Source organism: Rhyacophila brunnea, unplaced genomic scaffold (assembly GCF_057557595.1).
Source record: "Rhyacophila brunnea isolate RB1 unplaced genomic scaffold, BYU_Rbru_1.0 scaffold_12, whole genome shotgun sequence".
NCBI classification, from domain to species: Eukaryota; Metazoa; Arthropoda; class Insecta; order Trichoptera; family Rhyacophilidae; genus Rhyacophila; species Rhyacophila brunnea.
In genome coordinates, this window is record NW_028232774.1 from 2,642,682 (window position 1) to 2,669,950 (window position 27,269).

Below are 27,269 nucleotides of genomic sequence, written 5' to 3' on the forward strand. Positions count from 1 at the left end.
GAAAATGCCTAAAGTGCAAAGTGTTCAACCAGTGTGTACTTCCCGTAACCACATGCGTGTGAAACATTGAGCCTAAGTAAAAGAGAGATCCAGAAACTTAAAGTAGCACAACGAGGTATGGAAAGGTGCATGCTAGGCATAACGCAAAAGAACAAAAAAAGGAATGAGTGGATAAGGGAACAGACAAGGATTAATGATGTGATAGAGTTTGCTAAAAACCTCAAATGGAAATGGGCTGGAACATGGCTCGAAGAAAGGACAATCGTTGGACAAATTTAGTCATCCAGTGGTATATCCAAGAGGTAAAAAACATCCTCAAGGTAGACCTAGAGGCCGCTGGATCGATGAAATGATAAAAGTTCTGCGGAAAAACTTGGCAACGCAACGCACAGGAACGAGATAAGTAGAATCAGCTTGGAGATTAGCGAGGCCTTCATTCAGCAGTGAATAGATTCAGGCTGGTGATGATGATGATGACATAATAAAAATTTTAAAATGCTTTGTTATAAATTTTTTTAACTTATAAATTGTTTTATTTTGGCTAGGTAAATAAGATACAAATCCACATTAACAAAATATCTTTAGAGGCAGAAGGATGCAAATCCACACTACGTTTTTTATTTAATTTTTTTTAGATATAAAATTGTATTATATTTATTCCTTTCTTGCATATTCCAGAATTACTTTAATTGAATAAGAATAAAAAAAATAATGATCATTCTATGTATATTTTCTTAGAAGTTATGAGTATTCGTTTAAAATAAAAATTGTTTTTTGGCTCTCCTGAACAATTGGGTATTTGGATTTGCATCCGTCTGCCTCTGAGGTACAGATATTATTACATAATTTACAATTATTGCTTTATTTGTATAATAATAATAACAAATATCTCTATTAAATTGTGATGTATATGGATAAAATAAATAAATAGTTCATTTAATCATGTATTTAAAAAATATCGGAAATGTAATTTTTACATTATATCAATTTGGGGACGGTCCCTACAAACCCTTAAGGTAGAGCCGCCAGTGATTACACCTTATCCTAAATTATGAATCATCTTATCATGGCCTCCACAAGGCGGGAGCTGATAGGGCTCAGGCGGCCCGAGCTTAGAGGGCTTTAGAGACCGGCTTGGCTAGCAGGTTGACCAGTAAGTCGGATAAACACATAAACTTCACAAATTTGCTCTGATAGTAAAAAAATATTTACAAATTAGTGACTGTATGATGCAATTCGATGTGACATGATGATTTATATAAGATATATTAAAATAATAATTCAAAAATTATTTTAACTATTTTTAGTGTGCTTTCTGACTACTAAATATGCATATTTATCAAATATAGTGGGGTTGCTGCGAAAAGTTGTTAAGTCGATAATTTAGGTACTAGAGCGTAATACAGAATCATTTGTCATAACTAAAATTTCCTTAGTACAAAACACTATGCAGAAACATCTTCCTTAGTTAATATCATGTTGTCTATGGTACACCTCGTCTTAAAACATCGTTCGTTTTTTTGCTTCGTCTTCAATTTCAATTACATTTTAAATTTCAATTTATTTTACATATTGTGGACATAACAAATTATAAGTTTAAGACATTCACACCATGACATTTCGAAACAAAGAAATATTATTAAAACAGTATTATGTAATACTGTAATTATGCAATATTAAGTTATTCTACAGTATGAATGTGTAAATACAAAAAATATTAAATATATAGGTACAAGGAAGCACACCGGATGAGTTAAGCAGACCCTATTTTAAGAACTTATAAAATAACGTCCACCTATACTCATCCTAACGTAGATGGGATATATCAACATCCGAAGCGATTTGGTTGAACAGAGTTATTGCCCTCCCAATTGGCATCAACAATGGCAGGTTAGTTCTGCTCCTCGGGAGAACGAACAACTGATGCTTCCGATTTCTAAGATAGTTATCAGGGACACACAAGTCAATACTACCAAGAATGGCAGAGTTCTCATTCACACCACGTATTAGTCGAAAAAATACGTGGCCAAATATTGATATCTTCTAGCACTTAAACTACAGTATGTAAGCATACCTAAGAGAAAGTCAGTTGGATAAAGCCACGGATAGTATCCATATAACCTCAAATAAAGGAGTCTCAAAAATTTATTTTGAACTCGCTCCACCATAAGGTCATAGTTCAACTGATGCGGGGCCCAAACAATCGACCTACTCTCAAGCCGGCTTCTCACTAAGGAATTATACAGAATACAGTAACATCCGAAAAGACCCGGGAAGTACGCAAGACGAAGCCCAACATTTGTAGCGCCTTTTTACAAATGATAGCTATATGACCACTAAATGACAGCTTACTGTTAAAAGCTTCGTTCATTTTTTCTATTGAAAATAATACCATATTTAAAATTTCTCCTTCTTATAGTTTAGGTAAATTATTTTGTAATTGTTAAACGATGATAAAAATATGACAACTGCACTTTATAAATGCTATAACTATAAATACATAATTAATATTTAATTATAATACTCTTATGTTTCTGTTGTCAGTCATATTATACGTGATTTTGCAGGCACCGCAAGATATTTTTTTAACATGGTAACACTAGTGTCATTCCGTCTGGCATCTTGTATTTCTGCGGACTAGCGTATAAAAAGTGAAATAATATTCTGCATGTACATGGTAAACGAATAAACACTATCAATACCCATATTGAGATAAATTGTTAAATGAATTTGAGTGTATGGACTATTTTATAAACATGCGAATTTATTTTGACAGCAGCTGTCAGTGGTAAATAGTTTTTCAAAAGAGGGCGTGTTTAAAACAAAAGTAGTCTATGGTTAAGGATTCCTTAACTCTATAGTCAGTATAGTCTATAGTTAAGTCATCCTTTTCGGCAACTTATCATTAAGATCAAAATATTGGATTCTGCATTCCGCTCTTAGGGCTTACAACGGATCATGTTCATATATATATATATGTATGCTAGGAAAAAGTTTAAAGTCACCCAATTCATAGAACATCCACATAGAGCATAAATAAATTACCATGATGCCAGATTTTAAGGGCATTTCAAACTGCAAAATACAATAACTCCATAACATCGATTGATTTCGAAACTTACCAACTTTTGGCAGTAGCCCCACTATATTTGATAAATAGGCATGTTTAGTAGTATTAATATCATATTGTATTGTATAAAATGTAGAGTGCTGACAACTTAATAATTGAAGTGAATTTATGTAAAAATATGAAACATCGCTAAAAATACACGGAATGCCCTTAATTTTACCTTACGGAACTCTGGGTCCTATTAACGATACCATTTAGGGAACACTAAAGTGTAGAAAGGCACACTGCCTTTCTTAACGTTAGGGATATGTATAGGACCCCGCCAAAAATCTTGGCCTGGGGGAGGGGGGGGGCGCTTCAGTATACGAGGGCCATGCATCGTATTTGTATTACAAAAGTTAATTATAGGAAGTGACGTTGGAATTTATTGTACGGGCAATTTTTTAAACCAAGCATGTCCAACTTTAAAAGCTGTGAATCACTTTTTTTTCAAATATATTGAGTCATTATCAGGAATCGAACCGGGAGCTCCCGGATGAAAGGCCAGCGCCTTACGCACTGCACCACGTGAACGACAATAATGTCCCTACATTTTTAACGGGGTAATACACCTTTGTGTGAACCGTGGAAGATGTCAAAAGTTACTCTAAAGAGTGGTACAGAGTCATCAGTGGATAATTATTACAGGAAGGAAACTGCTCTCTCTGTGCCAGCAAAAAATCTTGAGATGATCATACACACCCTCCTCCACCCGCCGTATCTGTACAGCCGTGGATTATACACGGCCGCTTTCCACAGCGCTGTATTGCGATATAATGAATATTTAACTGCTCATATTTCGTTCCGAACGGAGCCGCACGGGACCGATTATTTGCAACCATGCACCTCGGTGCTAACATAAACGTAACCATTGTAAATATCAATATATCTACACCACAGAATAGATAAGAAATAGAATAACCATAGGCTATGTTCAATACGCCTCATGTTGATTCAGAATTTTGAATGTGTGAGTGTCCTACTAAAATGAAACACGCATTATTCATGTGGAATAGTGTGTGTATTAGGGAATCCAATCCAGAGCCAAAATTCCGATCCCGGGATTTCGGGATTACAATTTGACAATCCCGGAATCCCATTGTTAATATAAAAAAATTATATTTACAAAAAATAAATCATGGTGTACCTACTTATGGCCTTTCCGCTTCATAAATGTAATTAGTCAGCCAAATATGAAACTACCGTAAAACGTATGAGATCATGGTGTAATTACATTGTTAATAGTGCGAAGCATTATTTTTTCCAATCTTTCTCATTATAATTTATGTGAAAAAATAAAATGAATCGGCAACTTACACATGGGTATAAATCAAACTTCATTCAAACTCAGTTTATTTCTAATGTAGTTATTTGTTATTAAAAGTATTTTTTCTGTTATATTTTAGTTTTTATTTTACTTTCCATTAAAATTGATAAAACAATCAATCCCGAAAGATTCGGGATTATGTTTATCAATCCCGGGATTCATAGGTATCGAAAATAGCTCGGGATCCCGGGATTGGAATCCCTAGTGCGTATACACCAATATTAAATGCATAAACCGAGAGCAGTTTTCAGTATTCGACGTATAACGTAATCTTGACATATTGTGTTTAAATTTATACCGTATTCTTCCTTACTCGAGATTGGTTACCTGCTTCTGCTTACCCGTTAGGTATTTCAGTTCCCATTATTTATGTATTTATGAGTTCCCTGATGCATACCTGTCCTATAATCACATACTGTAGCTAAAATTAATGGTGCTGAGAATGATAACACATAATAATGTTAGTTATTTATTTGTATGTGTACGTGTATTATATTTGAATGAGTGTGTTATGCTTTGGGTAATATTTTATACTTTGTAATAATTACGAATCTAATAATTTTTAAGATTTTGGTATAATTGAATAAATTGTGTGATCGTTTTTATATCATCTGACGAATCGATTGGGTCGTCTGCATCAAAAAACCCGTCCTTGAGGAGAGGCAATTGCCTCAGGCCTTACTAGCTTAGGGCAGAGGTCGGCAAACCGGGGCTCGCGAGCCACATACGGCTCTTTAAGTATTGGCATGCGGCTCTTTGCAAAATTCACAATTTTTATTTTTTATCATTGTTCTGTACACTTATTATATTATTTATAATGACGTTATCGCGAGACTAATTTTTCCTCCGTGATAGTTGATGCAAAAAGGTATGCTTGTTGTTGTTTTAAATCCGCCTATTGTAAAAATTACAAGTTACATACCAAACATACAGAAACTCTCCAAAAAAATGCAAGGAAGGTCATTGTTCACATTAGTTTTAAGGAATGCGTGAAAAATAAATGTTATTCATATTTTGTAAAAATTATATTTATAATTTCAATAATAAAAATTCACGTTAGTTTTATTTGGGAAATCTTCTTCGCTTAATAAATAAATAATTATAAAATGTAATTAATTCATTTAAATAAATCATATTTATAAAAATATACGTAATATGGCTCTTGATTTTTTTTAACCGTTGTGCCACTCATATTTGGCTCCTTTAGTCCAAAAGATTGCCGACCCCTGGGCTAGGGGTATCAATTTTGAAACCACAATCTCATTGCTTGTTTTTTTTATTTTTTTTTTATTTATAATATTTTTTCTTTATAATAAGTTTCTTAACTTTTGTATAGTTAGTGAAAAAAAATAATATTCAAAATAATATATTTAAAATCTTTTATTACCACTTATATTTTATGTTCCAAGATCCACATTTCTGCATAATAATTATTTTGGTAAAAATATAACAGCTACTAAACTGCTTAAGGGCGGACGTGCTCATCGTGAGTCAAAATGGAGCTTTTATTCTATTTTCAAAGCATGATCCTGGACATTCCTTAAACATTGTAGATAATCTATAAACGTTGTAGATAAGCGTAGTTCAGAATACTAGCATACTCTGAATTAGACGAAAGTCTAGTTCACTGTGCTAGTATTTAGTAGAGTGACTAGTGATTTACTCACCACTAAATGTTTTAGTAACTTAAAAGTGTCCGAACACAGGAAAAAATAAAACCCTGTCAACAATAATGAATTTGTCAAAAGATAACGTGTTCATAATAATTATCTCGCCGCTTATTTGGAATTAAGTATTATGTAATATTATTAATACAACTAAATGGATTCACTCGACTTAATGATTTTACTAAGTTACTCAACTAAAATTATTGTCTGTGTATATGTTACGCCAAATGTGCGAAATTGACTATTACATGAAATGGGAAAAATTTTGCCTAAATCATGAAAAATGCAAGCCCGTTGCCTTATTCATAAATTAGGCAAAATATCTGCTGCGTGCGTGAATTCGGCAGTAATTTTTCTGCCTAGTTCATGCATTGGGCAAATTAGATAGTAGCGCTACGGTGGTGTTTTTTGCAACTAAAACAAATGTGTCAAATCCTCATGCATTGGTCAAAATAGATGGCCGCGCTCCGGTGTTTTTTTTTGCAACTAATCAAACTAACCAAATGTGTCAAATGTCATTGATTATATAAAAATATACCAATCAATAACTACAATGACGTACATATCCATTTACTATGCCCAAAAAAATCTAGAATTACTATAATATGATAACGGAAGAATTTTATTAAAAGGCATTTTCGCGATTTGATTCGTGCTTGGGTATCAATCGTGCAATGGTCGATTGTTTGTTTCTGATAGTATGATTTGATAGTTTGTTGACACTTGTTAGCTAACCTCAAAATGGACATTCAGTTGAATTCAGAATTACAAAACCTAACCTTACCTAACCTAATAATAATAATATTATATGATGTCCAATTATAACTAATAAAACCATCCGTATTAAATTTACTTTTTCTACTGTCATGTTGACAGTTTAAGAATTCAATACCCTGGCGAATTCACGCACTCGGCAGATAATTAGTATTTAGATAATTAGATAATGAATAAGGCAACAGACTTGACTATTACATGAATTAGGCAAAATTTTGCCCATTTCATGCAATAGTCAATTTCGCACATTCAACATATATGCATTTAATTATTAGAATACTAGCAACTAAAATACTAGCATAATCTGAACTAAGTTTTAGTGACATAGAATAAAACCCTATATTTTATATGGCCTATATTTACCAACATTCGATAAACACAAATATTTAGTTAAATCCATATTATAATAATATGTGAATCAATTAATCATTTGCTTTGGTTTAATTTGCAATAGGATTTCAATGATGCTATTTTGATAGATGTTTTTTAAAATTTCATATTGTAAGCTACATTATACACCAAAATGTAAATAGTGTAATGTGCTTACAGAGGCGGACGTATACTCTGAATGTACGCATCTGTAGGGCGCTACGGTATACAAATATATTATATATTTTTTTAATTATTACAAAATAACCAAATTTTGTGCTAAAAATATGAAAATACTTTTCTTACAATATTATGAATGTTTTAAATTTATTTATTTATTTATTTAAAAAAAAAATATTGTGGACAAAACAATTCAGGACGTTCACAATATGTGATTTACATTATAAAAATATTACCGTCACAAGAGAGAAGAAGAAAAAAACATAGACAATTTTATATAAAAAAACTAGCTGACCCGGCAAACGTTGTTCTGCCATATAAATTATTTCTAGTGAATATTTTGGTTGTTAAATAAAAAATAACGAATGTATCGTAAGTGTGTGGGGATGGGATATATGACAGAAAGAGGAATAGAGCGCTGTAGACGATGACCGCCGATAAAAACAAAAAAACATCAACCATTCATTTTCTCAATTCAAAATGAGTAATGATGTTCATAATGAATGAATTACCTGTGACAGGATCTCGTTGTTTAATGTTTATGCAATATCCGTCTTGTCCCTTCCAGAAAATTAGCGGATATTGGAGAGCGTCGTATGAACGGTGTGTATCAGCGATGAACTCCAGATTATTGTTTCTTCTTCGAATCACGATTTCTCGCCTCGATGTGCGGTCGCCAACCATGATTCCAGCAATGTCGTCAATAACAGGCGCATTGAATCGACGCACGTGCTCTCCAGCTGGTGTTTTATCAGGATTGATGACAATAGCGTGATTGTCACTTTGCAATTCGTGCATGTGTGCTTTGAAGAATTTCAATAATTCATTGTGCTCATTCAACAGGGCGTCCAGTTCGCCGACAATGCGCCTGGCATTAGGCGAATTGAGGCTATTGTAGCCGCAACGTGCATCCACATAAGTGATGTCCTCACCGCCCATGAAGTAGATTTGTAAAAATGTATGTGGTTCGTTTGACATTGGCAGCAATGAGCCTACTTTGTGGTATACTTGGCCTTTGATTTTGAACGTAGAATGGAATTGTTGACCATTTGCCGTAGTATTGTGAACTATTTCTGTTGCTCCGAACGAAGTCATTTGGAAGCATGAATTGAATGTGCGAATGGACTTCAGGAAAAGGTTTGAATCTGGAACCGTGCCGATGAGCAAGCCGTTCAATGGTTCTGGTGGTATCTCAATTTCTGCTAGTTGCACTTTTCCTGATGCGCAACACATCCCGGCTAACTCATGTTTGAATTTGAGCGCATGATAATGGGGACATTCTTTGTCCATAGCACCAATCAGCACTTTCGGATGAGCGGAATATTCAATATCTGGCTCGTACTCGAATGCGAGACGAAGGAACGAAGCGGATGTAAATGTTCGATGTACTTGTTGGCGTTGTCGGCCATTTGCTCTGCGTGTGTTAACTACGAACCGGCGCGCTTGGCTCCGTTCCAATTGTCGTTGTTGATTTCGTTCAGCTCGTGCCTCTTGTGATTGGGATGCACGCAATTGCGACATGCTTACACGCACGTTTTTGTTATCTTCTTGGGTTATAGGTATTTTTTATGCCAAATAATAAAAAAAATACAAAAAAAAAATTGTCAAAAAAATAAAAGAAAAATTTTCTGGATAGAGATACCCTAATCATATAGCGGTATAAAATATACTTGTTGACCTATTCTCATACCTATCAAATATACATAAAAAAAATTCATAAAAATCGGTCGAGCCATTTCGGAGGAGTTCGACCACAAACATCGTGACACGAGATTTTTATATATATAGAGATAAATCAAAAACAAAATACATAGTACATGTTTTTGGAGAGCGCATTGACTAGTCTTGCACCCCTCGCTAAAGGTGCCTGATAGGCCATACCTCGTCAGACCACATAAGTACCTAATTGACATGGGCGTGTAAATTCAACATCTTTAGGATCACAGGATTGGGAACCACCCCTTGCGATTACAGGCAAAGGTGTTTCAACAGCAGTGAAAAGCAAGCATGCCTTGGAGAAGGCAGTCGGAAAACAATCGTTTGACAAACAAAGGAAAATAGTTATAAATATTTTTTTAAATAAAGACATCAAAGAAATTTCTTTTGGACGCGCTCTAACCAAAGTAAGCTTGTATGAAACCTCATAAGGACACCGGATAATAGACCCATATTCAAAAATTACAAGATAAAAAGAACTTTTTATATACGAGTGGGTCAATAAGTCCTTAGAAAAGCCGACAGGTGGCGCGACTAGTACTGTAAGCGGTTTGTTTTCATGCAGCGGCACTACCGATTCAGTATGCTGCGAAGTTTCAATCAGATTGGTCGGGTTGTTGTTTTTTATTTTCGTACATTTAAAAAAAAAAATTGCTTGTTTACAAAAATGGAGAAAATTGAGTTTAGAGCTGTTATTAAACATTTTAATATAAAAGGGTTAACAGCAAAGGAAATAAAAAATGAGTTGGATTTAGTTCACGGCATATCTGCTCCTTCACTTGCAACTATTTATAACTGGTTAAATGAATTTAAACGTGGTCGTACATCAACAAAGGATGAACCACGCTCAGGACGTCCTGTAGAGGTGACTACACCAGAAATGATCAATAAAATCCACGATATGGTGTTAAGTGACCGAAGATTAAAGTTGAGTGAGATAATTGAGGCTACAGGGATCTCAAAAGGTAGCGTCATTTCTATTTTACATGACAAATTGGGCATGAAAAAAGTTTCTGCAAGATGGGTGCCGCGTTTGCTCACAGTCGACAATAAACGCAATAGGGTGGTGGCCTCTAAAGCCCTGTTGTCGCTCATGCAACGCAATCCGGATGAATTTTTTCGTCGCTTTGTGACTGTAGATGAAACATGGATACACCACTATACTCCCGAGACGAAAGAACAGTCAAAGCAGTGGATTGCGAAAGGCGAACCATGTCCAAAGAAGGCGAAAACCGTAAAATCAGCTGGTAAGGTTATGGCTACTGTATTTTGGGATGCACGTGGAATTATTTTCGTTGACTATTTGGAAAAAGGAAAAACAATAACAGGGGATTATTATGCATTTTTATTGGACCAGCTAAAACACGAAATTGAAGAAAAACGGCCTCATTTAAACAGGAAAAAAATCCTCTTTCATCAGGACAATGCCCGTGTTCACACATGTTTACGATCAATGGCTAAAATTGAAGAATTGAAGTTCGAATTGGTCGACCACCCACCGTATTCGCCAGATTTAGCCCAGTGACTTTTTCCTTTTCCCAAACTTAAAAAAATGGCTAAGTGGACAACGTTTTTTTTCAAATGAAGAAGTCATCGATCGGACAAATGCTTATTTTGAGGACCTTCCGAAAACTTATTTTTCTGACGGTTTAAAAAAAATTGAGAAACGTCTAACCAAGTTTATTGAGCTCCAAGGAGATTATGTTGAGAAATAAAAAAAAAATACAAAAATAAAAACTGTTTTAATGCTTTTTTCTAAGGAATTATTGACCCACCCTCGTACCTACAACGTTTTTAAATTTTCTGTTGAATTATAATGCTCAATTTGCTCAAACTTGTACTTGATATGAAGTAAATAAAAAAACAAACAAACAAACAAAATATAGAATACTGAAATGTCATTTTGACATTTCATTTTGATTTCCATAGTAACGCACGTATATATTAATAATTTAGTTGCTAGGACCACCCCTTTAGCAACCAATAATAGTCTTTTACTTTTTACGGATTTTTCTGAAATAACTTTCTATACAAAACAGAATTAACTGAAAATGAATTCAATTCTGCTTAAAGATGGCTAAAAGTATTAAAAGAATGCATTGGCATCGTGTTCTGATATATTCTAAAAGTTTTAAGTGTATAGCTAGTCGGGAAGTTAGTTAAAAATCGATTGCAAGATTTTTACTGGACAAACAACCACCGGACAAACAAGAATATGAGCTAATAAAAACGTTGTAAAAATACTACGCACTAACGAGACGAGACGTAGAGAGTACGTATGACATTTGGATTCTTGAATGCTTTGGCTTGTTGCTTGATGAATCCTAAAAGCTTACATGCAGGTAGAGTAGTAGAAGTTATATGCAAGTGAAAAAATAGTCAAATTGATGCCAAGATCTTTTGCCTGAGATTGACGTTTTAATGAACTTGAAATTGTATAAGTAATTAATTGCTCTAATAAAATAATATCTTAACGACCGTCAAATACTACAGAATCTCTACACGCATTACAACTATTCAAAAGACAACCATGCAATAAAACCTATATATACCTTCTTCTTTCTTCTTTCACCTTGTCACGTCCCAGTATTGGGGCATAGGGCAAGCACAAGTTGGCGCCACTTCCCTCGGTCCATCGCCAACTCTCGCGCCTCCCGCCATGCCAGACCCGCAGCGCGTAGTTCACTTTTGTAGCACCGCTGCAGGGTAAGGGAGGGCCGGCCACAGCGACGAAACCCTTGAGGCTATGCTACAAGTATACGAAGTTTCGCACTCTTTGGCGGTATCCGAAACAACATATGTGCATAATATACATAATGCCACTGAATTTTATAAAGCATTTTATCATAGTCATGGCCAGAAATTTATTAGTTGTTAAGAAATTGGAAAGAGAAAAGAATCAATTATTATAATAGAAATCAACATGTACCTAGCTAATATTTATAACAACTCGAGAGATGTCCAAAGGCTAAGAATCGCACAGCGAGGCATGGAGAGTGTATGTTGGGCATCACGCGAAAGGACCGTAAGAGAAACGAATGGGAATGGGAACAGCTGAAATGAAGATGGGCGGGGCACATTGCTCGTCGAAAAGACGGCCGCTGGACAAATGCCGTCATCCAATGGTACCTAAGGGGCACGAAACGGCCAAAGGGTCGCCCTAAAAGGAGCGGTATTGACGAACTGATAAAGTTCGGCGGAAATACGTGGCAGCAAACGACACAGGACCGAGAGAGTTGGCAGAAACTTGGGGAGGCCTTCATCCAGCAGTGCATTGACCCCGGCTGATGATGAAATGCAGGTGTTCGCGCTTTTTCAAAATATGTAATTAGATACATTATGTTGTTAAAAATATACCCCTTCTCAGTTCTTTGTCGTTCCCTCAACGTTGCGGATCGTTACCATCTTGAAATTCCGTCATCTTCTGAGCGATCAAGACTGCCCACCCCTCTCGATCTTCTGATTATCTCAGGGCAGAGTGAAGGCTCCCTCAAATAATCTCTTTCACATGGTAGCTACACAAAACCACCAATTTCTCCAGGTTATCCGGTGCCACTGAACAATATGTCTAAAAACTACATAATGCGTCTCAAATGTTTGTCGAGAGCCTGTGGGGGGATGAACGTAGTGTTATTCTTACCCCCAATGTTATGTTTTAGTTTAGGTTGTTGCTTGAGTGTAAATGTCATCATATATTCGGGCAGTGATGAATAATACGCGGGTTGGTATTTTCTTGGTTTTATTTTATGATAATAAATTTCGGTAACACGGCACTAAGAAATGACTGTCATTTTGATTTTAGTTTGAGTTGAAAGGTTTAAATCATACTTTAGAATTAGATATGATGAGAGACACGGAACAGTGACGTGTGTCGACTACATTATAGGAAGGCTCAATGACAACTGTGTTTTCATTGCGTCATTGTCTATAGTCTATCAATGACCATAGACAACAACATGGCAGTAAAGTTGAAGAATTATAGATAAAACCTCTACAGTCCGCTTCTGTATCTATAGTCTATGGATGATTGACTGGTTCGTCCTATGATCTGTCTAAGAAATACGAAGCACTATGGTGTGAACACCACATTTTGAAGGCATCAATTATCTTCGACCCCCTTGCCCTCAAGGTCTATTCAAGGTGGACACCTTACACGTCACAGTACAAAAACGTGGAGAAAATGCTGAATTTAGGGCCCCCGAATGTTTAAATCCGATCCTGTGTTCTTAAGACACGAGTATAAAAGGTATTTTTTATGATATTTTGAACACATTAAGTCTGATATCGTACGACATATACTCATTGCTAAGTTTTTTTACTAATAATCATTAAAATAAAATTATTCAAACATAATATTACTAAAATTCAATATTACGATGAATCGTGAATATAATATATTCTTTTTTCTGTATTTGATAATAATCGTAATAATCTGTGTAAACAATGGTGTAAGTTCAATAATTCATATATTTTTCTTAGAGTAGTTAGCTACCCAACTGAATAAATAGCAATGGCGGAGCTGCATTATGGCAGTGCCTCGAAGTGCAGGGGACCCGTCCATGGTTTTGGTTTTCCACAGAATCTGGCTATAGCTAAACAAATCTCTTTTGACTTCCGTTTCCGAGCGTTTTTTTTTTACTTCGTACAGAAAATTTAAAAATCAATAATTAAGAAGCCGTGAAAGAATTTTAATCTCTTTTATATTTTTAACGAATATCGGTATTCAATATGTACCTAATACCGAAAAATCTCTAATCTGGGCTGCCTATGGTGTGGTGTATATACCTACAACTAAAATACTATAAGTCAGAGATCAGTAAAGTGGTACCTGTGAATCATTTTTATAATGTCCATAAATGATTTCTCGGAACTACTTAATATTTAATTATCATTTTTAATTCAGATAAAAACATCACAATTTCTTTTAAAATTGTTCCTTACACCAATGGTAAAAAATTCGCCTGTGGTGCAATTTATTAGCAATAATACGTAGTTTTATTAAAAATTTATACAGTCGCAAATATTTTATATTTTTCGATGGGGGGGGGTGCAAGTTACGCCGGAGATAGTTATTTGAGTAGTTGAGAAGTTCGATTTTCATGTCTGAAAGAAAAATGTTAGGGGTATTAAATTTGATTCAGAGCAAGAGCCCTATCTAATACATACAATAAAATCTAATACCTTGTGTAACCTTCACTTATTATTAACACAGGGTATTCATAAAAGCATTTAGAAAAATAAAATACGTATTATTTTAGAGGATATACTTTTCAGAATGCAAACCAAATACCAATCTCGTGTCCAGTGGTGTGCCCTAACCTTTCCGTGACTGTGAATTTATCAAATCCTGTTGAAGAAACGGCATATATACGGTAAGTGTTTATTTTAAGGCAACTTACAGTTTATCACTAGCGATAAAATACGACACAATATTATGGATTTGTAAATTACATTTTAAAGTCTAAATTTTTTAAACTAAAATTGTTATTCAATCTTTTTTTTAAAACCATGTACAGTCATAAAAATACCATAATATGAGCCTCCACGGTTGAAGGTTGTAACAAAAGATTTTTGTTTATACGAGATCATTGATAGCCACTAAACTTGCTTAACTTAATACGTCTATAGTCTATACACTCTATATTATGGATCCAAATACACTTTGAAAAATACAACATGTAAATTGTTGCCAGGACCGATTCTAACTCAGTATTATAAGCCAAAACGTAACCGCTCAGCCATCGTAGGCGATCAATATAATGCATATAAAAATAATGAGGTACCCATGTAGGTACATGGTTTCATGGTTATGTAGCAGTCCATCGCGAATCATCCCTCTCATCTACTCAAAACATCCCTAGTTTATTTGTAAGTATACCTAGCAAAAGTGAACTTACAATGTAAACCATATCATGTATTTCATATTTCATATTCATCAAAATCATGTTTCAACACTTACTCCACCAAAGTCACCTTTCTCGACATCCAGACAAAGTGAACTTTGATTCAGTCACAAGCCAGCAATATTATTTAATTGAATCGCTAAATTCTCGAGTTCTGGTTACATTGTAATACGGAACAAAATCAAATTTCACATTGTAAGCAAATTCTTTCAAAAGAAAGATACACGCAACGGCGAGACGAATGACCGTTAAATAAGCAAGTTCAAGAAGCTGCTGACTTCAGCCCAATCTAAATGCCCTTATATTGTTTTAAATCAATATAAAACGGAGGTTTTACCATCCCATTTGCCATATACATTCAATTCAAATCTCTCAACGCCATAACGTCCATCGAGCCGCCATTCATCTCAGCCACGATTCTTGTAATTATTAATTATTATAATTTAGAATCAGTAACTTTAAAATACTCGTCCTGTAAAATTAATCAATTTTTAATAGTAGGAAGTAAATAAATTGGGGAGTAATTTTCACACGCCAACTTGTTAATTCATTGGAGTCAACCATACCTCTCCTCACACACTCCCAGCTATAGTTATCATTAAGGGTAGTTTCACCCAGTCATCTTTTTAGGCCCAGGCCCAGGATAGAGGGAGGCTGTTAATCTGATCCACTGATAATGATGAGTGTTTTTAATGTTCATAATAATTATTATTTTTAAATAATTAAACTTTTATTTAATATTTAATTTTAAACTATTTTATACACCTAATATAACTGTATAAAATATAAAAAAATCGAACGAGTTTTAAGCATTTTAATATTTCATGGACTTCCAATTACTGTTAAATAACAAGTTTTGATTTAAATTAATATTCAGCACCATAAAATATACTTATGTCGAAATTTAAAATTTTAAAAAATCAGATAATAATAGAAAATTGTTTTTTCTCCGCCATTTTGGAATTTAGGGGATCCTGGGTACATTTTGAATCGACTCAATTTTTTGAAATGACCCTTAAGGGCCCATATGCTCAGCATATGTCAAAAATGGACCTTTTATCGTATTTTCAGAGCATAACCCTGGACATTCCTTAAACGTTGTCGATAATCTATTTATATAATTTTGAAGCCTTATTATCCTTCATATTTATTTTAAACATTTGATGACTGCATAAAGTATTTTTATTACATAAAATAGTATTCTTTTAAATTTCTCGATCTAATGTTTTAGAATATAGTCATATTTCAGTACATCCATGTGCAGTGGTGTTAAGATTTTTTGGGTTTATTAATTTTTAAACGCATTTACGAAACCATTAGTAAAATTAATGTTAACATTATATAGTGACATATTTACGATAAAAAAAAATATTTTATAATCTTTTTGATCCCAAATTTGACAAGAATTAGGCATTTTATTATTCAAAAAATAGGCATGATTAACACATTTGAAGATAATTAAAGATAATACCTACCATAAAAGCTCCATTTTGACCCACGCTGAGCATGTGGGCCGTTAAGATTGATACTTTAATACAAAAGTGCACAATTCGTTTCAATATGTTAAGTGCCTAATTAATCTATAACTCAATTTAACAACATTTTATTTCCAGGGGTCTGGTTCCAAAACTCTGGGACTCAAAAGCATTCCGTCCACCGTCTTGCCTGGTGACTGAACTGAAAAACATACTACTTGAGATGTTGGGGACGGACTATAGACCTTTCCGTCAGGTTGCTGGTGCTCATATTATATTTGCATCCACGTATCTCAGTATTGGAGCCCAAGATATCAACATGTGCGTCGATGCCCAGGTGACACAGATTGATATAGAATTGACCAATGTTTATGCATGCCATGTTACTTTTTACATTCACTTAATCTTCTTCTTTCTGGCCTATGTTGGACTAAAAGTCTTGGCTTCCTCCAAAATTTGCTAATCAGTGCTCGAAATGGACCGGAGTGTACCGAAACGTAGCTCCGGTTCGTGAAATCGCCGAAATTATCGCTCCATCTCGTGGAAAATTCCCGTCCCGATTTGTGAATTATTAAAAAAGGAATTAAATTCATGTGATATACGTATTTAATGTTTAATACAAAACTTATCACTTTCATGGTATAAATTAATAATAAAGACATGTCATAAATCTCGTTTATCGCCTACAGCACTGAAAACTTTTAAATGATACTGTTTAAAGACTCCATAATATGACCGTGTGCGCCACGAAAAAATTTAAATCACTTATTTGTACATTATATTATAAGCCCCGTTTATATTTTTCACTTTTGACTATCATCGCAGAGGAATCATCCCCAGTGACCCGTGTAAACGCACATTCATCGAAAGTGATCATCCGGAATCAAAAGTGAACGAACCTCAACCGGTTTTACTTTTTGATCATTTTGTGTTCACTGCGGATGATTCCAAAAGACCTGCGCATGCGCACTGCGTCCCTAAATACTGTCATCATATTCCCCATAATATTACGTCGTATTACCCATTTATCCACCAACGACTCTTTTGCCTATTCCTCTTTCTCTCGATGAAATTTCTGCATTCATATTACAAAAAACACATCACAGATTGTTTGAATTCCAACCTGCAGGGTAATTTCACTTGACGCCATTTTGGATGAACTGTCACTTTCTGTGATATATTTTGTAAACAAAAAATGAACGCCTGCATTCAATTCACTACGGATGATCATCAGCAGTGACTCTTCTAAATGAGCCTAATCATAAAATTATATAAATTTGTTAATATTTTCTGAAAATTATCGAGCGCTCCGGTTTGTATAAGTTTCCATTTAGAGAGCTGATTTGCTTCCATTAAATTTTGTCCAAATTAGCTTCTTTCTAGTTTTGGACTCTCAAAATCTTCAAATTTGATTTAAGGCTATACCTCAGCTAAGGCATGGTCTAAAAAGATCGTGACTAGGCGATGCGCGGATTGTGCAAATGACGCGAGCCGAACGAAATATAACTTTTCATAAAAATCCAGCATGCGTCCATTTAATGTCATGTTTATTGTTATATTACTAACAATAATAGTATATTCATTGACATGTTTTTTTCTTTTTCAAGTACATGCGGAACGTTTTTTAGTCATTTTTACACGATTTAAGAATATATTCCTCCGACGCCATCACAAAACAAATTGACGTGCTCACAAGTCGACTATCTCTCTCCGAATGGCAACGCGGCCGAAACAACGTCCCACATAGTGTTGAAAATTATTTTCCGTTTCACTTATGTATGCTCTTAATTAGACCGACAGTCAACCAGCGCTTCGTTTCCTTTTCGACTTCCCGAATATCAATTTTCTTTCATGCGTGACTCGTTTAGTAATCTTCTTCTCGTATTTTTCTCGATCTATCTTTGGTTATTAAATTAAGAAACATGAATTAATGCACGGCCTCTTAGGGATTGCAATACCGAATGAAAAATTCAATACTGGTTTTTCGGTATTTCTTATTGAATACCGGCATTAATACCGGTATTTCTTAAACATAAAAAAACAGAAGTAGGTGCTTATCAATAATTATGGCTATTAAAATATTTTTAAAATATTATTTTATAGCAAAAACCTACATACCTACATTTATTATGTTTTTTAAAAATTTATTATTATTATTATTATTTAAAAATATGTTTTGATCATAATTGTAGAACTAGTGATTTTTTACAAATAATTTGAATATATTGATAATTTTAACTAAAGCCCTCAAAAGTTCATCAAGTGCAAATAAGTCCCGGCTGCAGGAAAAGCTTCTTAAATTCAATGCTTATAGAATAATTGAACATTTTTGTCACAGATATTTTCTATTTCGAAATAATATTATGATGATTCATTGCGACAATTATTGATGACTTATATTTGATGAAATTTGTTTTATTATTTTTTCACCTCTGTTGGATTCACTCAATACATTTGCATTTTAGCAGCACATAACTTATAAATATTCATTTTCAAAAACGTAAACGAGTGTACTTTCTTAATACCAAAAATACTGGTATTTTGGATTTTTAAAACCGGTATTTCACCATTGATAAATACTGGAATACCGGTATGGGTATCCCTACGACCTCTCAACTTCAATTTTGATTTTTTTTCAGGGTATAAATGCTACAATCGCTTTGGTAGAATCCAATGATATTAAATTCGCCGCAGAGACATTACGTTTAATCTCTAAGAATTACAAACCATCACGACGCATTATTACAAAGAGCAGTCTTCAAGCAGCAGGCTGTAAAAACGCTGATCCACTTGTAAGTATACTTTGACTTTCGGCTACCTTCCAATGGACGACAGAGAGCTCTGAGTCGTGACATCATTTCATGGGAGTGGAGTTGTAAATAATAAACGTTTTTACAAGGTCAGGTTCCCGATATGTAGATGTATGTAAAATAGAAAACCCTCCCACACCGGCATGATTTCAGAAAAATCTTTCATTACATAGTGTTGTACTAAAATGCTTACAAAAGATATATTTATGGGGACATTGGAATAAAACTCAGATTTTTTTACAATGCAATCAATAATTATTTATTGTGTGGTATTTTTGCCAGCCAGATCCTTTGTGAAGAGGCACATTGCACTCTTGACAAAGATATCTGGTCTCTCCTCGCCTCTTATGCGCAGCACATACTTGGCAGACTCGCGATGGATACTGTTTTTTTGCAATCGGTGGAGTCGCCTTCAGAGTATGTCTAGACATTATTCCAGACAATCTATTATTGCTGGTGAATTCATTTAATTCGGGATTCGTAGAATCCGAACTGTCTCCAAGTGTCTCCAACTGTCTCCAACTGGCTGCAACTATCTCCAACTCTCCCCAACTGTCTAAAACTGTCCCCAACTCTCGCCAACTGTCTCCAAATGTTTCCAACTGTCTGCAACTGTCTCCAACTCTCGCCAAGTGTCTCCAACTGTCTAAAACTGTCTCCAACCGTCTTCGACTGTCTCCAACTCTCGTCAACTGTCTCCAACTGTCCCCAACTCTCGCCAACTGTCTCCAACTGTCTCCAAATGTTTCCAACTATCTAAAACTGTCTTCAACTTTCTCCAACTGTCGTCAACTGTCTCCAACTGTCCCCAACTCTCGTCAACTGTCTCCAAATATTTACAATTGTCTCCAACTGTCTAAATCTGTCTCCAACTCTCGCCAAGTGTCTCCGACTGTCTCCAACTGTCTAAAACTCTCAACTGTCCCCAACTCTCGCCAACTGTCTCCAAATGTTTCCAACTATCTCCAACTGTCTAAAACTGTCTCCAACTGTCCCCAACTCTCGCCAAGTATCTCCAACTGTCTAAAATTGTCTCCAACTGTTGCCAACTGTCCCCAACTCTCGCCAACTGTCTCCAACTCTCGTCAACTGTCCCCAACTGTCTAAATCTGTCTCCAACTCTCGTCATCTGTCTAAAACTGTCTTCAACTGTCTAAGCCTCTCAACTCTCTCTCCAACTGTCTAAAATTGTCTCCAACTGTCTCCAACTATCTCCAACTCTCTCCAACTGTCCCCAACTCTCGCCAACTGTCTCCAATTTTCGCCAACCGCCAACATATACGCTTACCTTTGTGTTATCCTTCTTGTTGAATAGTGACAAATTCTGTTGCAAAAGTATACAATATTTTAGCTGTCCCTTGAATGAACACGTAAGCACGAATGCCGAAATCGCGACAACACCCGAAAAAAACGATGTTTGTAAACAATATTTTGCAGTCGATAGTAGTAGTATCTACTAACAAACGATGCAGAAGAATGGTTTGAATCTTTGCTTACTTGACTGCATCAAAAGTTTTTCGAAAAAGTCAATAGATGACTGAAAATATTAAATTAATTACGGCCCGGAAAAAAACCGGAAATTTCCGGGTCCGGTATTAAAAGGAATAAATATTAATCACGGAAATTTCCGGGTCCGGTATGATAAGGGTTAATACAGAGGGTGGCTACAAGGGTGGTTGAATATTTCCCTTTACCTTCAAACAACCAAAATAGCATAGTAACCATTTAAAAATACATACTTACATGTCACACATGTGATATCATTGTAAAACGGAGACTAACTAAAATAGGTTCAAACAGGCAACTGCTAGTGATAAATCCGTCTATTAGATATCGGCCGATGCCTTTAATTTTCCACAATTTGATTAAACTATTTTAATATTCTCAATGCCCCACCCATGCATTATCACGACAATATTATAATATCAACTGTAAAAAGGAAAAAAGACGTAACCCACACAAATCAAATTTTACAGTAGACACAAAAACATTGTATATTATGGTGTTCGCTCAAACTTAAAACACAAAATAGACAACCGTGGAGTACATGATAATTAATATCCCTAATCTGATATTAATTATTGAGTTAATTAAAGAAAAAACGACAAAAATTATGGTTAAGTCGTTTTTCCCACTTCACTTCACTTCTTTTTTTTTTTTTTAAATTGGCAGCTAAATTTAGATAATAAATCGGCATTTGCATCTTACATCCTTTGGACACAACGTGTATTAATTAGTCATGTACAACGTTGTTATACAATAAAATCTATTTTAAAAAAACTGAGGGTTACACCATTTTTCCTTTCTATACCTAGTCGATATATACCAAAAATAGGCACTATTATTGCCACGGAAGGCGCAATATTTTTTTTTGTAACGGATGGTGGAATCGGTGTATATCCATTGCTGGTTGAAGGTCTTTTAATAATTTTTCTACTCTTTTCAGTATTTAGTTCTTCGGTGTCACGTACTTCCGCTGAGTAAATATATAGTCGCATTCGCATAATAATTTTGTAAATATATTTTAATATTATGAATATGGCCTGTTACACCTGTTTATATTTATTTAATTTTCACATTATCTTAAAAAATATATTCGATAAAACTTTCATTTGGAGCTTGTATTGACTAAAAATATTATTGCAACCTTGTGCGATCTGGGCTTACGCCATGTTTCCAAACATTTAAAAATATATACTTTAAATTAGTCATTTATCCCGGTTTCACGAAAGAAACACTTGAAAACAACTTGAAACCAAACAATATCTTATTTTTCCCCTTGGCGTTACAATTGTTATAATATATTATATGGGTATTGGCCTCATTCTGGATCCGGCACGCGCAAAGACTATCGAAAGCCGTTTCCACACACTTTTAGAAGCCCAAGGTCTTTAAATCTAACTTGAAACCAGAGCGTTCGAGTAGAGCTCGGAGCAAGAGCAAGGAGCAGTGGAGCATTGGGGTTTTACCCGGAGCAGGAGCGGAGCCGGAGCACCCATAATTTGTGGTGCTCCACTGCTCCGGATGTTTTTTTTATTATTAAATTTTTGTCTTAAAATTCAATGAAAATGTTATATTATTTGACTCTTTGAATTACTGGAATTATTTGAAATAGGTACGGCAACGCTGCCGAGTGATAAATAACCTCACTTTCTTACAGAAGAGGAGACGATTTGCTGTCAGTTTTGTTAAATATAATTAATAATGAAAAGGACGAATATTAAACCTTATTTCAAAATTACTTATTTTTTAATTTTGTTAATTTTTGTATACATATAATATTTTTATTTGTTTTTACCCGGAGCGGAACAGACCCTGGAGCGGAGTTGGAGCAAGTATTAGGTCCCGGAACGGAGGTGGAGTGGAGCAACTAAAAAAGGGTCCGCTCCAACCCTCTGCTTGAACCATTTTGTACCGGGTCTTTCTTTGTCGTCCAGCTTTGTCGGTTATATTGGCATGTATGACTCGACCAGTCAACCATCATATTATGTACAAAGCTCAGATATCTATAAAAATGTGTAATGCGGAATTACTATTTAAATAGTGTTACTTCTTTTCAATTTTCAGAAAACTCCACCGTGTTGTTATAAAAATGGCATGGTGTATCCGATAGAAAAAATGTGGAGCCTGTACGGTAGAATGCTGCCTTGTGGTTTGAAGGAGGTCGTCATGAAATTATATAACTCTAAAGACAACGTGGACAGAGGACATGCCGTTGTCATCACAACAATACTTTCACCTTTCTTAGGAGGAGCAGTAGGCGTCTTGCCAAGGGCTAGTCTTTATGAGGTGTGTAATATGCTATTTTCTAAAAAGATTTAAATAAAAGGACGATGACTGTTGACAATGTGACGGCTACACATCTCAAACTGTGTGGCATGTCATCAACGACTGCACTATACTAGAAAAGGAGCGATGGACTCTCAGGACTCTGTGTAGACAGCATAACCATGAAATTGACCTGTAAAAACCTTTCGAAATACTAAACAATAAAATAACTAAACAATAAAACTACACAAAATATTGAATTCTGGCCATAAAGAAAATAAATGAAGAAAATAGAAGACATAAATAGAGGAACATAATTAACTACACATAAATGCAACTAACCCTCCCAATAACCTTGTACGAAAAAGCAAGGGCATGGTTATTATTTATATATTAAAAAAAATATGTTATTTTTAATTTAATTAATGTTGTTTTAGTTACTGTATTTATCTGTGGAGGGGACAGGGTTAACATTAAAATGACTCTCAGCCATGACAAAACACGCGTTTTCCAAAAAAAAATTCCCGACCATGTCCGATCCTAATAAGATCATATAGGTCTCCCTCCACAGAGTGGAGGTTTGTATTAACAGATGTTGTTTTTACGAGAAATGGATATCAGCCACTTGCTCAACCTATTAGGTGCATACTCTGACTCATACACAAATTGAAAAATAATATTTGTACTTGTCAGACCCAGGATTCGAACCTGGGACCCACAACGCTATATTAGGCCGACGATTAAGCCGCGCGACACCCAACCGCAGCAACCAATTCTGACAAGGAAAGGACCCCTACTGTTCCCAATGTGTATCAATGTCTCCAATTCTTGGGAAATAAAGACAGAGACCAAGCGCATTTGAAATATGATGTTGTTTAGAGAATATTCGAGTGCTTAAAGTCAGACAACGTTATCTACAAAAAAGTTTTTTTTTTTTTTTGAGATAACGTTATTTTAAATTTACGGCTACATGATAGTCAAACAACGTTATGTCAATCTTTTCTAATTTCTTATTAAATCGTCAGTAAAGTTTAACGCTAACTACATAAGTCACCCTTGTTTTCATATTTTTTTAAAACTATCCCTATAAATTTTAACATCATCATAAGCAAGATAAATGTACAATACACAATAAATTATAAAATATTAACATTAGGTTTTAAATAAACATTTCCCTTGTTGAGTTACAAGAATCGAAAATAACGATTTTTGGCTATAAATACTCCACCAAACAGAGGCACCTAGGGTAAAAAAACGAAGCTTGCAATATGAGAATTTTTTTTGATTAATTAATACATACGTAAGTAGAGCTGGGTTTCGAGAATTTCCGAGAATTCTCGAGAAATTTTCGATATTTTCCATCCCGAATCTCAAGGATTGAAATTTTTAACATTTCGAGAAATCTCGGATCTCGAGAATCTTTTCTCGGGATTCGCGATTTCTTTATTATCAAATATTAATTGAAAAAACGATTTTTCTATAATATGAAAAAAGTGGACAGAAAATACATAACGTTCAAAAGACTGATCGGGGAATTTAACACAATTAAACCAATGTCGACTCAAAATGAGCGCAATTTTTCAACATCAGTGAATTTTGTGTCTCAAAAGCGTACGCGATTGTCAGACGCAGCGATTGACAGTGTGTGTTTTTTGAAATGCTATTTTTATAAGTAACGTTTTGAATTTTTTTAGTTTTCCTACTTCTATTTGTTTGTCTTCTTACATAAATAAAAAAAATCATATTTTTTTAGAATTTATCTGTTTTTACACTGATTTTAGGATTTTTACAGATTTTTATTATATTTCCCGATATTTCGAGAATTCTTTTCTGGAAATCCCGAATCTCGAGATTGAGATTTTCTCGGGAAATACCAAACTCTATACGTAAGTAAGTACATGAAACATGAAAAAGAAAAATATTTTTCATTTGAAGTAAAGGATAATTACAATTAAAAAAACGTTATAAGATTTGAATTCATTAGATTAAACGTTATTTAATTGTCACGTTTATTATTCAAATGTAAGTTATTAAGTTTTCTCTAATTGAAATCTTTTTTTATTTACTTATATCAAATCTAATTTTGGTATGGTCACAAATATCGATACTCGATTTTAAAGTCAATTATCAGCAAATTCAAGACAGACTTCTCCATTACACTTGTCAATGATTTAGTAGTATTTATGGCAAAAGACCCGCAACTAATAATGAATGGGACCCTTACATAACCGCTCAAATAGATATGCACCTATCTGTCGACAAAAAATAAATCACTAATATTATTAACGCCCACGATGGTCGAATGGTTACCGCGTCGGCTTATAATGTCTTGGGGTCCCGGACGATTCCTAGGCAGCGCTCGAAATGGAAAAGTTTACGAACCGGAGCGCTTGGCAGTTTTCTGACGATATTGACGTAGGTAGTTATCAATGTTTTTGTGGATTTCTTAAAATAAGTGTTAGATTTTTATTATATGGCCGATCTAGCTCAGACGGTCAAATTATTTTTTTCCACGAGACGGAGCGATAATTTTACCGATTTCACGAAAAGAAACAGCGCTCCGGTGCGCTCCGGGACATTTCGAGTCCTGTTCATGGGTCTAGAAAATTCGCATGCTGTTTTTGTACCAGAGTATGAATCTAATAGGTTGAGCGAACGGTTAATATCTCTTAATATTCTCGAAAAAACAAAAATCTGTTAATAAAACTTAGGATCGGACATGGTAAAAAATATATATTATGTGTTGTCACTGTTACCCTTTATATTGTATTTTTTTAGTTAAAGGATGTGATTTAAGGTTTTTATTTTTCCCTCAAAATCAGTCAGTTCTTCGGCCCTAGTGCCCGGCAACATTTATCACTATATTCGTATGGTTTTGTTTACTTTCCAGACCTTAGAAATGCTGGCAACATCGGATATTCCCGCAGTGTGCTGTGACAACAGAAAGGCGAGGTTTGATACGATCATAGCCGAGAGAGATGCAGCAATGAAAAAAAGAGTTGAACAGGTCATTAAAGAGAAGTACACTGAAACATGCACCAAAATGCCATCGATTAAGAAGTAAAAATATCATACTATCACCAAAGACTTTGAAGAAACTGAGGCAAAAAGAACCTCTGTAAAATACTGCACTAATATTGTTCACATACTCAAGATTACAACCGTTCAACGGAGTACTTGAGACAGCGAATAAACATATAAATCCAAAAGGATAATGCAGTTGCTGTTTTAGGTAGGTACTCTTGAGATATCCAGGGAACTTGCCGAAGTATTTTATATACTTGGGGAGACCTAGTATATCAGTAGTTTAATGTAGGTAATTTATATTTGTATGTAATTTATTTAAAAAATATATACTTAAGTATATATTTGCATTAGATTTGTTTGTATGGAGATTATAATATATTGTTTCTGTTATAAAATAATTATACTCTACTTAATATATTTGTATGTGAAATAAAATTTACCTTCAAACAATGAAAATTATTGTAAAAAATAAAATATCAATTTTATTATTATATATAATATGTACATACCTACCTACATGCAGATAAAGCACAAATAAATTAGCAATATGCCTGATTTTAGAGGGCATGTCAAAATTCAAATTGCAATTACTCCATAACATGATTTCGAGACATACCAACTTTTGGCAGTAACCCCACGAATAAACAAATGTAACCAACAATATCTTACTATAATTATAATCTAGTCCCCACACCTATTTATTATATTACTAGAAAATAATTTTGTAAAAAAAATACATAAATAGTGATTTTCTAAGGGTACAGACATACGATACTGCATTTTGCATACGTCGGCGCAGATCTTACTTAAATCCAAATGTATCTGATTGTAGTCTTTAATTGGATAAAACAAAAACCAACTGTCGATTTTAATCGAATGCATTTGGAATCAAGTAAGACATACGTCGACGCACACAGACTACAGTGTCGTATGTCTGAGCTTTTATCCTATTAGATACTCGTATGTGCACTTTGTGAAATTAGTACAGATGGGTCAAACCAGCGCCATCTTTAGATTAATAAAGCCTGAGAATATCTTTTTGCACAAGCAACGAGTGGTTCACCGCTCAGCTGTCAAAATCAGATCCCAGATTGCTTGACATATTGATTCGCCCTTTCTCGTTTCAAATTGAATTATAAAAAAT

At 34.6% G+C, this 27,269-nt stretch overlaps 1 protein-coding gene across 1 annotated transcript; it reads left to right on the plus strand.

Moving 5' to 3' along the window:
- The first annotated feature begins 13,430 nt into the window (after window positions 1-13,430).
- On the plus strand, window positions 13,431-26,539 carry LOC147077654 (uncharacterized). The gene is made up of 6 exons (XM_085940119.1): window positions 13,431-13,590; window positions 14,417-14,514; window positions 16,659-16,857; window positions 19,160-19,312; window positions 22,898-23,119; window positions 25,989-26,539. The coding sequence occupies exons 1-6, from the start codon at window positions 13,519-13,521 to the stop codon at window positions 26,160-26,162; spliced, it is 918 nt and encodes a 305-aa protein (XP_085796245.1). The 5' UTR covers window positions 13,431-13,518; the 3' UTR covers window positions 26,163-26,539.
- Window positions 26,540-27,269: the final 730 nt, after the last annotated feature.

Excerpts from the sequence above, each read along its gene's own strand:
- LOC147077654 (XM_085940119.1), top strand. The coding sequence starts at position 13,519 with ATGAATCGTGAATATAATATATTCTTTTTTCTGTATTTGATAATAATC. Across the intron at positions 14,515-16,658 it reads GAAGAAACGGCATATATACG|GGGTCTGGTTCCAAAACTCT; the intron begins GTAAGTGTTTAT and ends TTTTATTTCCAG. Across the intron at positions 23,120-25,988 it reads CAAGGGCTAGTCTTTATGAG|ACCTTAGAAATGCTGGCAAC; the intron begins GTGTGTAATATG and ends TTTACTTTCCAG.